The 15,194-nt window shown below is 50.1% G+C and overlaps 1 protein-coding gene across 3 annotated transcripts in view; it reads left to right on the plus strand.

The window, feature by feature from the left end:
- KDM1B (lysine demethylase 1B) overlaps positions 1 to 15,194 on the plus strand; it is an 821,676-nt gene that overhangs the window by 655,285 nt on the left and 151,197 nt on the right. For all 3 annotated transcript variants that reach the window (XM_085607096.1, XM_085607097.1, XM_085607098.1), the window contains exon 17: positions 8,516 to 8,632. In XM_085607096.1, the coding sequence (XP_085463222.1) occupies positions 8,516 to 8,632 (117 nt within the window). The remainder of the gene's footprint in view (positions 1 to 8,515; positions 8,633 to 15,194) is intronic.

Here is a 15,194-nt window from a genome sequence, read left to right on the forward strand (position 1 = left end):
TGCGCATGGGATTTGTGCCCGTCGCTCTGCCTGGCTGAGACTGACGGGTTTGAAGCCAGAGGCGCAACATCGCATTCTCAATCTTCCCTTCAATGGCACATCGCTCTTCGGCTCTCATGCTGATGTCGAAATTTCCAGGATGAAGACCGAACTGGATACGGTGAAGGTGGTTGGGCTCGAGAAGGACTTCAAGCTACGCTACCGCCCTTTCAATCGACGACAATACCAACAGAGGGTTCAAACCCCTCAGTGGTCCTCCCAGCAAAATCAAGGAAGATCGCAATCCTACCAGCGTCGTCCTGGTAGAGGATGAGGAGGGAACTCCAGACAGTCCACACCTGCTGCCAAGCAACAACAGAAGCAGTGAGTGCTTGCTTCCCCTAACTCCGTTACCCAGTCTGGTGGGGGGGAAGTGTATGTGGACCAAAATCACACTAGACAAGTGGGTGCTGAATATTGTAAAGAATGGGTATTCCATCAGGTTCAAGTCCCCTCCACCTTCTATTCCTCCTCAAAAGACTGTCATCCATCGCATAAATCTTTTGAGAGAAGAGGTTTCCGCTCTACTCCTAAAGGAGGCCATCGAGGAGGTCCCATTGCATCAACGTCGGCAGGGGATCTACTCCTGATATTTTTTGGTCCCAAAGAAAGGTTCAAACAAGGAGTTCAGGCCTATACTAGATCTCAGGTGTCTCAACAAGTTCATTCTGAGAGAGAGGTTCAGAATGCTGGCATTACACCAAATAATCCCGCATCTACATCAAGGGGACTGGCTGTGTTCCATAGATCTTCAAGATGCCTATTTCCACATCCCAATCTCTCCAAAGCATCGGAAGTTTCTAAGGTTTCGCATCCAATCAGACCACTTCCAGTTTACTGTCCTGTCCTTCGGTCTGAAGTCGGCTCCTCGCACATTCTCAAAGTGCATGGCAGTAGTAGCTGCTTTCTTGAGGAAAAAGCACATTTTTGTCTACCCTTACCTAGACGACTGGCTTCTCAAGAGTGCATCTCCAACTCTTCTGCAGCAGCACCTCGCGTACTGCATTCAACAACTACATCGGCTCGGTCTACACGTAAATTTAAAAAAATCCATCCTCAATCCAACACAGAGGATACACTACCTGGGCGCAACTTTGGACACAGTAAACGCAAGAGCGTATCCTTCGGAGGAGAGACTTATCATCCATTCTCCACAAGTGTCAAACTTTCCTGAAGATACCTCAGCCCGCGGCCAGGCAGATCTTATCTCTGCTGGGTTTGATGGCCTTGTGCATTTTTCTAGCTCCAAACGCCAGACTTCACATGAGACCTCTACAGCAGACTCTGGAGGATCAGTGGTCCCAGATATCCAATCGTTGGGAGGACACTTTAACTCTACTGTCTGTCCGGCTCTCCATCCAGTGGTGGATGCGACGGTCTCATCTCATCATAGGAGTCCTTTTTCAACAGGAACTGCCCAAGCAGACTCTGGTGACGGATGCGTCCCTTCAGTGATGGGGCGCTCATATGGGACCACTACAGATCCTAGGAATGTGCTCAGAGAAAGAACAACTGTACCACATAAACATGTTGGAACTCCGAGCGGTACATCTAGCTCTCAAGGCATTTTTTCCTTCCATCAAATCGACTACTCTGCTTGTTCAGACGGACAATACAACAAAGATGTACTACCTGAACAAGCAGGGGAGCACCAGGTCCAGACCCCTGTCGCTGGAAGCACAGGTAATTTGGAAGTGGCTTCTGGCACGAGACATGAAAATCTCTGCGATTCACTTACCAGGCGTCCTCAACATCCAAGCGGACTGCCTAAGCAGGTATTTCGCAGAAGCACACGACTGGGTGCTAAAACAAGAAGTGGCGCAAGACATCTTCCACAACTGGGGAACACAGACATCGGTCTCTTCGCGGATGCAGAAAACGCAAAACGCCGCGCCTTCGCCTCCAGGTACCCGCAGCCAGGTTCCAAAGGGAATGTTCTGTTGATAGACTGGTCAGAGACATTATTCTACGCCTTTCCACTAATCCCCCTCATTCCCATGGTGATCAGGAAACTGTACGATTCCAAAACCGTGATGATCCTGGTTGCTCCAGAGTGGCCTCGCCAGTGGTGGTACCCGGACCTTCTTCACCTGTCCAAGGTACCACACAGGAGGTTGCCATGTCATCCGGATCTGCTGACCAGGGCGGGCCTGAAGTTAACAGCATGGCTCCTGAGTTCATCCAATATGGACATTTAGGTCTCTCTCAAGACTGCATGCAGATCCTGAAGGAGGCTAGGAGACTTTCTACGAGGAAGTCTTACGCTTTTAAGTGGAAGCGTTTTTACATGTGGTGTACTGCTGAAGGTCATGACCCTATTAGAGGTCAGGAACAGGTACTGTTACCATGCTTACTGTATTTGGCCAAAGCAGGTTTGCAATACTCCTCCATAAAGGTTCACCTGGCAGCGATAACAGCATATAGAAAGTCTCCCACTCAGGCTTCGTTCTTTCAAATGCCAGTTGTTAAGGATTTCCTGGAGGGTCTCAAGAAGGTCTATCCTCCCGTTAGGGCTCCATCTCCTCCCTGGGAGCTGAATGTAGTCCTCTCTAAACTAATGGGTCCCCCATTCGAACCCATCCACAAAGCTTCCCTTCAGCATCTTTCGTGGAAGACTGCTTTTCTCGTAGCAATCACATCTGCTCGCAGGGTAAGTGAGATACAAGTCTTATGCTCTACAGAGCCTTATCTCGGTTTTCACGGGAACAGAGTGGTGTTACGTACTCACCCGAGGTTCCTTCCTAAGGTGGGCTCTGATTTTCACCTCAACCAGTCAGTTACTCTTCCTACTTTCTTTGCAAACCCTGTCACTCCTGCTGAGAGAGCTCTGCACTCTCTATATCTGAAAAGGGTGTTAAAATTCTATCTTGATAAAACAAAAAGTGTACGAAAGTCTGACCAACTATTTGTGAATTATGGTCCGTTAAACACTGGTTTCCCTGCCTCTAAAAGTTCCATTTCTAGATGGATAGTGTCATGTATCATGTTATCTTATCAACTGGCACATAAGCAGCTCCTGGGCAAGCCGAGAGCGCATTCTACAAGAGGCAAAGCTGCTACGATAGCAATACTTAGGAATGTACCTATTCAAGAGATTTGTAAAGCAGCCACATGGCGTTCAGTTCATACTTTAGCACGCCATTACTGCCTTGATTCTGATACTCAAGCGGATGCTCAGTTCGGTCAAGCATCCTTGAGAAATTTGTTTGAGTAATATATGTTGATAAAATATTTTTGGGAAATGCTGGTATTCGTCCGCAGGGTACGGGGATGGACTTGCTACTCTATTCAGTGCTTATGATTATTGATGAGTATCCCCTGGAAGAGAAGGATAAGTTACTTACCTGTAATCCTAGTTTTCTTCCAGGGGGTAGACTCATCAAAGTCATAAGCAACCCTCCCTCCTCCCCGGACGACTACCATGTACATATATATGTACCTGTTACTCATACTGTGATTACACTGTTGTATGCCGTCCAAAAGAACTGACCTAACTGTCACCTGTGGTGCATGATGGGAGCCTGGGGGTTCCTGAAGGTCTTAAAGGCACGGCGCCAATTTTCCAATTGTTTTTCTATGCAGTCTTTCGAGGCTAATCTGCCTCTATGATCTTGCCTATTTACCTTTGAAAATAAAGGTTGTGTGTTTCAAAGCAAACTCAGGGCAGTTTTCTTTATATATATATCATATGTATATTATGACTTGTATGTCTTTATTTTTTCAAATGTAAAAGATTTACCTGCAATGATGGCAGTTTTTGGAGCCTAGTAATATGTTTTCAGGCTGCATATGTATATGTGTAAGCATATTATCTATATATATGGGTATTTATGTATATATATATATATATATGTAGATATATGCATATTATTGGCTATTGCTCTGCGGTCCCCGCATTTGGGCGGAACTATTCAGTGCTAATGACTTTGATGAGTATACCCCTGGAAGAGAACTAGGATTACAGGTAACTTATCCTTCTGTGAGCTCTAGATAATCTCCAACGTGTTTGAGTAAGTATTCTTGAGAAGAGGTGTGATACATTTATTTAAAGGGAAGTAATCAACCTGAAAGACACCTCATCAATAGTAAATGAAGAATCTGATAGAGACTTCAAGCCACAGGTTCCTTACCCCAGGTGTCAGAGTGGATCTGGAAGCTTTCGCACAGTAGCTCTATGTGCCGGTTGGTGGCGTCATCCACGCCAGAAGTGACATGCGCGGTGCCTATATATGTGCCACCCGAGCGCACAGACGTCTTGTCTTTCTGTGCCAGTCAGCACAAATACAGAGAGAGCTACCTCCAGTCATTTTTTCAAAGGTGTTTGTTCCTATTTTCATCTCCTTGTATCCTAGGGGTGTCCCCTAAAAAGCCAACAGGCTTTAAACCGTGTGGTGACTGTCACAGACCCTAATCTAGTTTGGAGCGGGACCCTGACTGCAGCACCTGCAAGGACTCTCACGCCATGAATCCCAAGGCACTAAGGGAACGGCCTGTGAAGCTCCTCACCACCCGATGTCGGACATCTCCCCGATGCTTTAGTTCCAGATCGCCAGGAAGATCGCAGAACTGTTCGCACAGCCGCTCCCAATGATCGTTACCACAATCCAAATCGTCGGGTATGTCCCATAAGTGGAAGAAGTTGTTGAAGTCGAAGTGGTCTTCGACTTCCCTGCGCCGTTCCAAGTCATTGGACCAGGCACAGAAGCATCAGCACTGTAGGCCTTGCTCCGTGGTGGAGCCTGTTCCAGAGTCCGCTCCCCACCTCCCAGATTTTGCTGGAACCAGAACAACCCATGTCCAATGCAAGGAGTTTTGTGAGGCCATGCCTCTCATAATTGAGTGGGCCGTTCCCTCAAGTGCTCCTTTGGGCCTCATGTGTATGGAAGGGGTCCCTATTGGTTTTCAGTCTGGCACCAGTTGGGCCCCTTGGATCTGGTGCTGGGAAGTGGGAGGCAGTATCAGCCCTCACCTGCCCCACTTACAGTCCATAACATCGAACAATTGGGTTTTACAAATAGTCCAGAGGGGCTACTCCATCCCCTTCTGGGACTCCCCAGACCATGCCGTCCACTTAAGACCAGCTGATGGAGGACCATCTCTCTTTACTTCGCTAGGAAGTGTCGGCCCTTTTGGCCCATAGAGAGGGTGCCAGCATCATAAGTAGGTCATGGTTTCTATTCCTGCGTCTTTCTGGTGCCCAAAAAGGACTGAGACCTCCGTCCTATCCTAGACGTACACCTTCTCAACTTCTTCCTGAAAACGGGGAAGTTCAATATCCTCATCTTAGCTCGGGTCCTGTCTTCCCTGAACCTTGAATGGTAGCGTTGGATTTGCAGGACGCATATTTCCACATCCCTCTCTTGCCTTCCCACAGGCTCTACCTGGGGTTCTCTGTGGGTCAAGAACACTTGTAGTGTACCTTGCTCTCCTTTGGCCTCACCAGGGCCTCACCAGGGCACCTTGGGTGTTCGCCAAGGTGATGGCGGTGTTTGCAGCACATCTCTGGTGGTCAGGGGTTACAGTCTTCCCCTACCTCGGTGACTGGCTGTTGAAGGCGGGCTTGCCCCAGGTAGACCTCCTGCATTCGCTGGGGTTCACTATCTGCTTGTCAAAGTGGCATTTGAATCCCTCTTAGATGCTCCCTTTCATTGGGCTGCTCTGGACACAGTGCAGTTTTGTACCTTTCCTCCTGAACGGCGAGTCCAGGATATCAAGCTATGATACCGATGTTTCTGCCTCTGCCCTGGATTTTGGTGAGACTGAATTCGAGGGTGTTTGGCCTCATGTCCTCCTGCATCCTTGTGACACATGCCTGCTGGCCTATGAGGGCTTTGAATTGGGACCTGAAGTTCCAGTGGGCAGAGCATCAGGGCATTCTCACTGATCTGATCCAGATTTTGGAGGGAACTGCAAAAGACCTGCAGTGGTGGCTAACGTACAGCAACCACCCCCCCCCCCCTCCCCTCGTTCCCCAACTAGAGTGACAGATGTGTTAATCCTGGGCTGGGGCGGCCATCTGGGAGAGGTGGAGATCTGAGGACTGTGGTCTCTGGTGTAGTCCAGGCTCCACGTAAACCTGTTGGAGCTCTGAGTGATCCGGTTGGAATTGAAAGCCTGGTAAAGATCACAACACAGACAAGACCACTGCCATGTGGTGCTCTAACAAAGCGGGCGGAGTGGGGTCGTGGACCTTTTGTCAAGAAGCTCTGCACCTCTGGACATGGCAGGAACGTCGGTGCATTTCCCTGGTGGTTTAGCATCTTGCAGGCTCTGTTAAGGCCAGGGCAGACGAACTCAGCCGTTGATGCCTAGTGGATCACGGATGGCATATCCATCCAGAGGTGGTGCTGGGTCTCTTTCAAGATTGGGGAGCGCCTTAGTTCGATCTGTTCACCACTGCCAAGAATGCCCAATGTAGGCAGTTTTGCCCACTGAAGTTTCTAAGGCCATTTTAGCTCAGAGATGCTTTTCGTCTCAAGAGGAACTGAGTCCTCCTGTATGTCTTTTTGTGCCATTACCATACCTGTCCAGAGTTCTCAAGAAGATAAGGAACGTCCGTGCCCAAGTATTTCTTCTAATTCCGGATTGGGTGCGTAAAGTCTGGTATCCCCAGCTCCTGTACATGACCATCAGCCCCTTCAGGAGGATCTTCTGTTGCAGCAGCAGGGCAGGGTCCTGCACCCAAACCTGCACACGCTCCTCCTTCATGCTTGAAGATCGAGTGGTGACAGTTGACAGCTTTCAAGCTTCTTCCCAAAGTCTGTGATGTTACTCTGATAGCCAGGCATCCCTTCATCAAGATGATATACGCCTGCCGTTGGGACAAGTTTGTGGCATGGTGTGCATCCAAGGATATTGATCATCTTTTTGCTCCCTTTTCCCAGGTTTTATTGTATATTATTTCTCTGGCCTGGTAAGGCTCTGTTCTGGGCACCGTTGAGGGTTACGTGTCTACCATTTGTCGTTTTTGCTGTTACCTGATCAACCTTCTTTGTTCAGGTCATTTACTGTGACTAGATTCCGCAAAACTCTCCAACACATGATTCCCTAATGGGATCTCCACCTGGTCTTGGCTTTTCTTATGGGCACACCTTTTGAGGCGCTGCACAACTGCCCCCTTTGCTTGCTTACTATCAAGGTTGCTTTTCTAGTGCCCATAATATCGACCAGGAGGGTCAGCAAAATGCAGGCACTCTCTTCACACCCACCATATACCACCTTTCACTCAGAAAATCTGGTTCTCAGAACCCATGCACCTTTTTATGTAGGTCAGAACATCACCTTCCCTCCCTTCTTTGCTCTGCCTCTCCCTTCTAAACAAGGAGACTACATTGTCTGCCCCCCAAAGGAAAATTGTTATTCATCCTAGATCGCACAAAAGAGTTGAGGGTGGATGATCAAATCCTTGTAGGGTATTTAGGTTTAAGAAGAGAAGGCTGTGCAAAAAAGGACCATCTCACGATGGATAGTTCTCTGCATGAAGATCTGCTACCCATAGGCCAAAAAGCAACACCCTGAGGGATTGCGTTCTTAATCTACTAGAGCACAGGCTGCAACCACTGTTATAGCTTGCAGAGTCCCTGCTCTGGACATCTGCCAGGCACCAACTTCGGCGTCCTTGCACACGTTCACCAAACATTACTGTCTGGATAGTCAGGTCAGTCCTGACAGGCACTTTGCCCATTCAGTCCTACAGGACTGCTTGGTTTAATCTGTCTCACAGACCCACCTCTTGACAGGTATTGCATGGGTAAGGATTCTGCGACTAGAAGTCTCTATCAGATGAACAAGTTACTTACCATTGGTAGCACCTTATCTGGTAGAGGACCTATCTAGCCTCAGATTCCTTACTGACTCTCCCATCTTCCCTGCTCTGCAAACTGATTTCATAGGGTCACCTTTCTTAGGGTCTTAGCAATACACATCAATGTATCAGCATTCTTCGTGGCTCCACGCTTCTGATGTGGAAAGTTGCAGAAAAAACTGACATCAGTGCGCTGGGGTGGCGCCTATATAAGCACCACTTATGTCACTTCATGCGTGGCCACCAGTGTGGAGCCGAACAGTGCCACCTACTGGCATGCATGGGTACTGCGTGAAACATTCCGGAACCAGTCTGAAGCTTGTGGAATATTCTAATGTAAGGCATCTGCGGTTAGATTGAGTCTCTACAAGATAAGGAGTTACCAAATGTAGGTATTTTGCTCGTTAATGATTTCAAACAGAAACATTTCCATTTTGACACTGTTAAAAGCTAGGAAAGCCATTCATGTTGTAGCAAACTTGTTCTAACTACCAAAGCAGATTATTGGTGGAATGGCCTCCCATGTGGAGTGCTTTGGAACGAATCATACAAAATCTTAATAGCAGAGGACTGAACTTGAGGAGCCATGTGTCTTTTCCAACTCCTCATTTAGTTGATTCTGTGTGTGTCTGTACATTTCTGTCAGGATTCAATACATTTTTGTTTTTATAGGTTTTAGTTACGGTACCTCTGGCCTTGCTGCAAAAAGGTGTAATTCGATTTAATCCTCCGTTACCTGAGAAGAAAGTGAAGGCAATAAACAGCTTAGGGGCGGGAGTTATTGAGAAGGTATGTTACTTTTATGGTTGTTACGATAAAGTTCTTAATTGTAGCAGAGATATATATCACTAAGTTTTTGATTGGGTGCTTATTGTAGGGAAATTTCATGAATGCCTACACCATGCATCACTTAATATGTTTTTTTGACCAAATGCTTTCATTTCAGGCCATTCCTTGATTTATGTGTGAGAAAATTCAACAAAAAATATTAGAGAAAGTGGGGAAAAATTAAGAGGCCTTTTACAAAGAATGAGCCCCAGTTTTCTGTTGTTGCTTGAAACATCCATTATACCTCAGTTTTAAAAATGATTAGTTCCACCATATTATCATGTTTTATCTTGGTTTTTACTTTTCATTTACTTTATATAAAAGCATTGCATTTTCACAAGCCTGTTCTCTTGTACACAACTGTTGATTGTTCCTTGCAAATTTCAGCTATTGTTTTCTTAAATGGTTTTATCACAACATCCTTTTACTTTAAACTATCAGCATTTAGTGATAAAATCCTAGCCTCTCTGTAGAATCTGCTAATGGTAAAAGCGATATTTTGAATCAGATTTTTTCCTTTGCTATTAATCCTTATAATGTGGTTGCTTGAAAACTAGATTGAATGTGCCATGTTGCTCTTCATTTTGAACTGTCCAGACTGTCTTACTTCGTCCAGTGTAAGGAGGATAGAGATGTCGCACTAATGACTAAGAATTGAATTATGTCTAGAATTGTACATGTAGAGCCCCATTAGAGCAGGAGTTCTGTCTTTTGGGGGTGAGGAAATGCAGCGTTTGCTGATTAGAAGTACCCTGCTGTTTCATCACTTGGTGCCAGGACACCAAGCCCAGTTTTACCATAAGTGAGTATACACCTGGTAAAACATCTTCTGAGGCAGGTGTAATGGGACTCAGTTTATCAGCCTCCAAAGGTGACAAGCTGAGTCAGCCGAGCCAGAATTCAAACAGGTGTCACTCAGACAAACACTCATGCACCTTAACTCACTGAGACATGTTACCAACTATGGATTCGCAAGTCTATTTGCATGTTTCCTAATGTAAGACCAGACGTTCGTGGGGGAGAAAATAAATACGCATATATTAATACTTTGTTTCATGAGCCTTGCAGTTGGACTCTTTATATGGTGTTATGTATCTTCGTCTGCTGTGCTGTAATCCACTCACATCATTTTACTCAGATTCATTAGCTTATGTTAGTGTGAAGTATCCTCACCAGAGCTTTTATGCTACTCAACATTAGAAAAAACACTCTTCACTTATCTGCAACGTGCTGGCAGTCTTTTTTAAATGGACCCTGACAGGTACATTTGTTAAATACTGAGGAAATACTTACAAAGTCGTCCTTTGTCAACCCTTTTGACAGTGCAGCCAGAGAAAGGCATCAGAAGATGACTTGAATGAAGTGTGCATCTGCTAAATGGAAACCTGTGAGATTAGCCAGTGTTCTACTTCCAGAAAGGTGGAATGCAGTGTTTGGAGGTGTTCTGTTTTGAACCTTATTGTGAAACCCTGAAAGAGCGAGGAAAGAAGTTAAAACTTGCCAAAGGCAATCATTTTAGATTAAGACCTTTTCTAAAATTCTAAATTCTAGTCCACCAGTTAAAAGGCCCTGCTGTAGATTCTTACGGTCAAAGTACCCCTATCACCATGTCCTTTTTTTCACCTGGTGTCAGAACGCAGCCAGTGTAACCCAAAGCCAACCCTCCAATGTAATGCCCTAAACTGCTCAACTTTCCCTCGATGTTTGGATCACCTCTCTGGTGTCATGTAGAAACACTAATGAAGGATGGTGTTAAAAAGTCCAGCATTCAGACCAATGCCCAAAATGATAATTCTCCCCGACGCTCACCTAGAGTCCAAAGATTGAATTTCTTTGTGCTTCACAAATGCTATCATTGGGGCGTGGCTTGCTGCCGACGGGAGTGGCCGCGCAGTAGCGAAGCTCTGCAGCGCCACTACCGAAAATATCCGGATAATTTGTGCCCCGCGGCCCCAACCCGTGCAACACAAGGGTGCTGGTGGCCCTGAGGCCCTCGCGGACCTGCTGGCGAAGTTTGGGGGCGATCGGAGGTGGGGCGGTCTCCGGGCTCCGCTCTCCGTGTACTGGAGCGTGGCCGCACGGCTGATCGCTTCGACCCGCCAGTCGCGACATCTGTGAGAGGCCGCAGCTGCGGCCTAGGAGAGTGAGGGGCGGAGCGAACTGGGACGCCGCGTCCAGAACGTCTTGGGGGCTAGTCTTGAGGTGCCCTCCAACTGGCCTGATACTGTGGTTGTCCCGGAGGAGGTGAGGTCTGAGGGCCGGCGCTGCACCGGAGGACGCCGGCAGAGCGGCGGGCCTGGTGGTGTGGCCGCAGTGAGTCCCGCACAGGGCAGTGGCGGCGACGTCGGCGGAGCCAGGATTCAGGCCTGCAGCGTGGTGAAAAAGACTTCATATGACCGTAGGCTCCAGGCCCCGGCGCGTTGAGGACATTACCGGGTGAGGAGTGTGGCCTAGGCGGGAAGCCTTCAACACGAGACTGTGGTGGCGCCTTGTGAGAGTCCGCTTTGGATATGGCGCCTCCCCGGAGGTGTAGGCCTGATCGGTGAAGTTGACGCCTCCGGAGCTGGTGGAGTGAGAGTTGCTGCGAGTGGAGAGCCATACCGGAGGTCCGACCATAGCACAGGAGATACCGGGCAGGTGGCCCTGCACGGGTTCTTGGGCCGGATTGATACAGCCGCGCAAGCTGGGTCTGCGGTGCTGGGGGTGGCGTTGACTCCCCCGGAATTTGTAGCCTGCGGGGAGTACAAGAGGGTCGCTTGCTGGGGGTGCCGCGGAGCTACCTGAGAGTGTGTGAAGGGACTTACCAGTGGATCTCCGATCTCCCGTGGCTACTACGGAACGGGCCGTCTGGTAGGATCACACGACGACCGGTTTGGGACGGGAGAGATACCGCCCGGCCGAGCGGATGGATCCCGGAGCTGCCGTCTGAGCTGCGTCACTGGACTCCGGAGAGTAGAGGCCTCTGGCGGAAGCGTGCTCATCCCACCGTGGTGCAGTGGGGGTCGGTGTGGATTGCGACCGGCCTTCTCCACGTTCAACTGAAGAGCCCCGACCGCGGGTGGTGTGCACTGGCGACGGAGGAGCAGTCAGCGAAAACCGACAGGCCGGGTGGAGGCTTCCACCGCAGGCGGCGGGGAATAGCGGCTGGGCCTTCTAGCTGGGGTGTGCCCACCTAAGAGTAGCCATGCCACCTGGGCGGAACAGTAAAACAACGACACAGGCTAAACTGGAGAAGTTTGCCTGGATCCAGCAGCCGAGCGGCGACAGGGCTGAGATGCCGGCCTCGGACGGTAAGCCCGGCCCATCGAACAAAGACCTGTTGGATGCCATAACGGCTGTCAAGACGTCCCTCGAGCAGCGCATCGACACCGTGGCCACTGACGTGGGTCTGATCAGAGAGGATGTGTGAAAGATCGCCGATCGGGTGGGGACAGTAGAAAATATTACCAAGGAACTGTCAAGCGAAACCGACCGCCTCAAACAAGAGGTCAGTGACCTGCGCGCCTCCCAGGAAGGGCTTGCCCGACAGCTGGATGACTACGAAGGTAGAATGCGACGGAACAATGTGTGCATTATTGGTGTTCTGGAACGGGCGGAGGGGCAGGCGGTCGACCTCTATGTTGAAGACTTGATCCTCAATCACCTGCAGCCTCGAGGACTCTCCAAGTGTTTTACTATTGAGTGGGCCCATCGGGTGCCGGGGAGTCGCCCGCGGCCCGGGGCCCCTCCCAGACCTATCTTGGCCAGAGTGTTTAATTTCCGGGACCGAGATGTGATCCTTCAAACGCTCTGATTCTGGGGCCTTGGGCCTGGTGGAGGAACATTGACTATGGACGCTGGTAAGCTGGGCTGGGATCCTACGGGACAGCTCGGAGCTCCCACATTGGCTGTTTAGGGGGTGGAGTGCTATCTTCGGGGACGCGGGCGGTCTTGTATAGGTGCTAATGAGGTGGGTATTGAGCTGCTCCCCTGATTTGACTGCCAGCGGGCCCTTTATGGTCGACACCTGAGGGGTGTGAGCCGCTCCTCCCGATACACCACTGGACTACTGGGTGGAGGGGGGCCCAGGTTAGCCGGATAAACTCCCAGGGACTCCTTTTGACCTAGCGTGAGTAGGGTTTGGGGACATGAGAAGGGGCTTTGTGAGAGATAGGTCGCCATGATGGGAATGGGGCAGCACACGTTTCCTCTAAATGTTTCTGGGGGGGCGACAGGCACTCTGCGAGTTGGGGAGGGCGGGGGGTTCTAGCCCCGTTCGGCAGGGTAGCAGGGAGGGTTGGGTATGTTGTGGGATTGCATTTAGTGGGGGGGATGTTTTGCACTGTTCTTCTGCAGTAGGTTGTGCACGATACCTTTGGCCAGCATAGGGCACTGATTGGTCATCGATTGATGTCAGGTCTCCTCTCAGTCACACCGAGAAAGAGCGGGGGACAGCGGGGGTTGTCACTGAGGGTGAATGCTATGGTAACCATATACGGGGCTCACTTCGGCCGCTCTGGAATGATGATACTGAGATCAACCAGCAATGGCTCAGAGACTTAGTCTAATGACCTGGAACGTTAACGGACTGGGCGATAAAATTAAGCGGAGCATAGTGCAACACTACATACACCGCCATCGTATTGACGTAATGTTGCTCCAAGAGACACACCTTATAGGCAACGCATGTCATGCCCTAGACCGAAAAGGATACCGCATGGTTGCCCACTCGGGCTTAACCTCGGATTCCAGAGGGGTGGGAAATTCTGCTGAGAAAGGGCTGCCCATATGTGATACAAACAACTTACACTGAGCCTCAGGGTAGATATGTAATCTGTTCAGGAAGCTGGGAAGGGAGGGCCCTTAACTTGATCTCGGTTTATGCACCACCAGGTCTGCAGCGCCAGACCCTGGCGGACGTTGGAGAGATTCTACTGACCCTGCCGGAGGGTGCGGTGATTATGGGCGGCGACTTAAACCTGACGTTGGACGATACAGTGGACCGTACCCCACCCCGAGGGGGCGAGCAGCGGGGCTCGCAAATGAGCAAGTTCGCGGATGCATTCGGTTTGGTGGAGGTCTGGAGGTGGTCGCACCCCCGAGACACGCTTTACACTCCGGAGTGCACGGAAGTCACTCACGGTTGGACTACCTGTTTACGCTCGCACACGATATTCATAATTTTACTGACTCCTCGGGCTTGGCAAGGGGGATTTCCGATCACTCTCCGGTCATAGCCTCTTTTGGGGCCAGCCTGGATTGTCAACCGGACCCCATCCGGATTCAGCCATGGCTGCTGAAAATCCCGCACATAAGGGACTCCCTGCGACACGACACTGATTGCTATTTTAAAGAAAACGAGGGGTCGGTGGCTTCGGCGGTGACACTATGGGGGGCCTACGGGGCAGTTATTAAAGGGAGAGCACTGTCATTGCTGGTGGGGCACAAAAATGAACGGCGACGGCGGGTTAGGGAGCTCGAGGCAGAGATACTTCTGCTCGAACAGGGGAATGCACACACCCCGGCCCACGACGCCCCACACTTACTCGAAGTGAAAAGACGAGATTATAAACAGCTGCTCTACGAAGAGGCCAGTCGCCGATCCCTAGCCACCCAACACAGATTTTATGAGCTGGGAGAACGCACGGGTAAATTGCTGGCATGGTTGGAGCGGAAAGAAATGGCGGGGCGATGGGTAGGTGCGATCACAGGGCCGGACGCGAAGGTGATCACCGACCCTCAAAATATAGCCGAGGCATTTGCTGCGTACTATGAACAAATCTATACCCCGCCGCAGGACTCGCAGGCCGGTTGGGCACCAGACCTCCTCGCAACCATTGAGATGCAATGTCTCTCCCAGCAAGACCGGGAGACGCTGGAGTCGGACATCTCGCTAGAAGAGGTCCAGACGGCCATCCGAGATAAACGCTCTGGGAAGGCCATGGGTCCCAATGGAATCCCGATAGAACTCATGAAAAGCATGTCGCTGATGGTGGCACCCCATCTGCTATATCTATATAAGGAGTGCTATGAGACCGGCACTCTTCCGGCTGAAATCCGCATGGCCACGATAGTGGTAATCCGTAAACCCGGCAAACCAGCGGACGAATGTACATCATACAGGCCCATTTCCCTGATCGCAGTGGAGGCTAAAATTCTGGCTAAGGTGCTGGCCAACTGACTGCTTCCATACCTCGCGGCCTTGATCCACCCTGACCAGTCGGGTTTCATGCCGGGCCGCAACACCGCCCGAAATCTGCGTTGAGTCCATGGCGCCCTGGGTCGCGCTGCGACAATTCAAGAAGATGCGCTGCTGCTAGCGCTAGATGCCAAGATGGCGTTTGATACGGTGGCGTGGGAGTACCTGTTTGCTGTTTTGGCCCGGGTGGAGGTGGGCCCTCGGTTGATGAGATGGATCCGACTACTATACACCATGCCTATGGCCTGTGTATCGGTCAATAACCACCGCTCGGCCTCCTTCCCCCTGGGTCGCGGCACTCGACAGGGCTGCCCCCTGTCACCGCTCCTGTTTGCCCTGGCGCTG

This window comes from Triturus cristatus, chromosome 5_2 (assembly GCF_964204655.1).
Source record: "Triturus cristatus chromosome 5_2, aTriCri1.1, whole genome shotgun sequence".
NCBI lineage: Eukaryota > Metazoa > Chordata > Amphibia > Caudata > Salamandridae > Triturus > Triturus cristatus.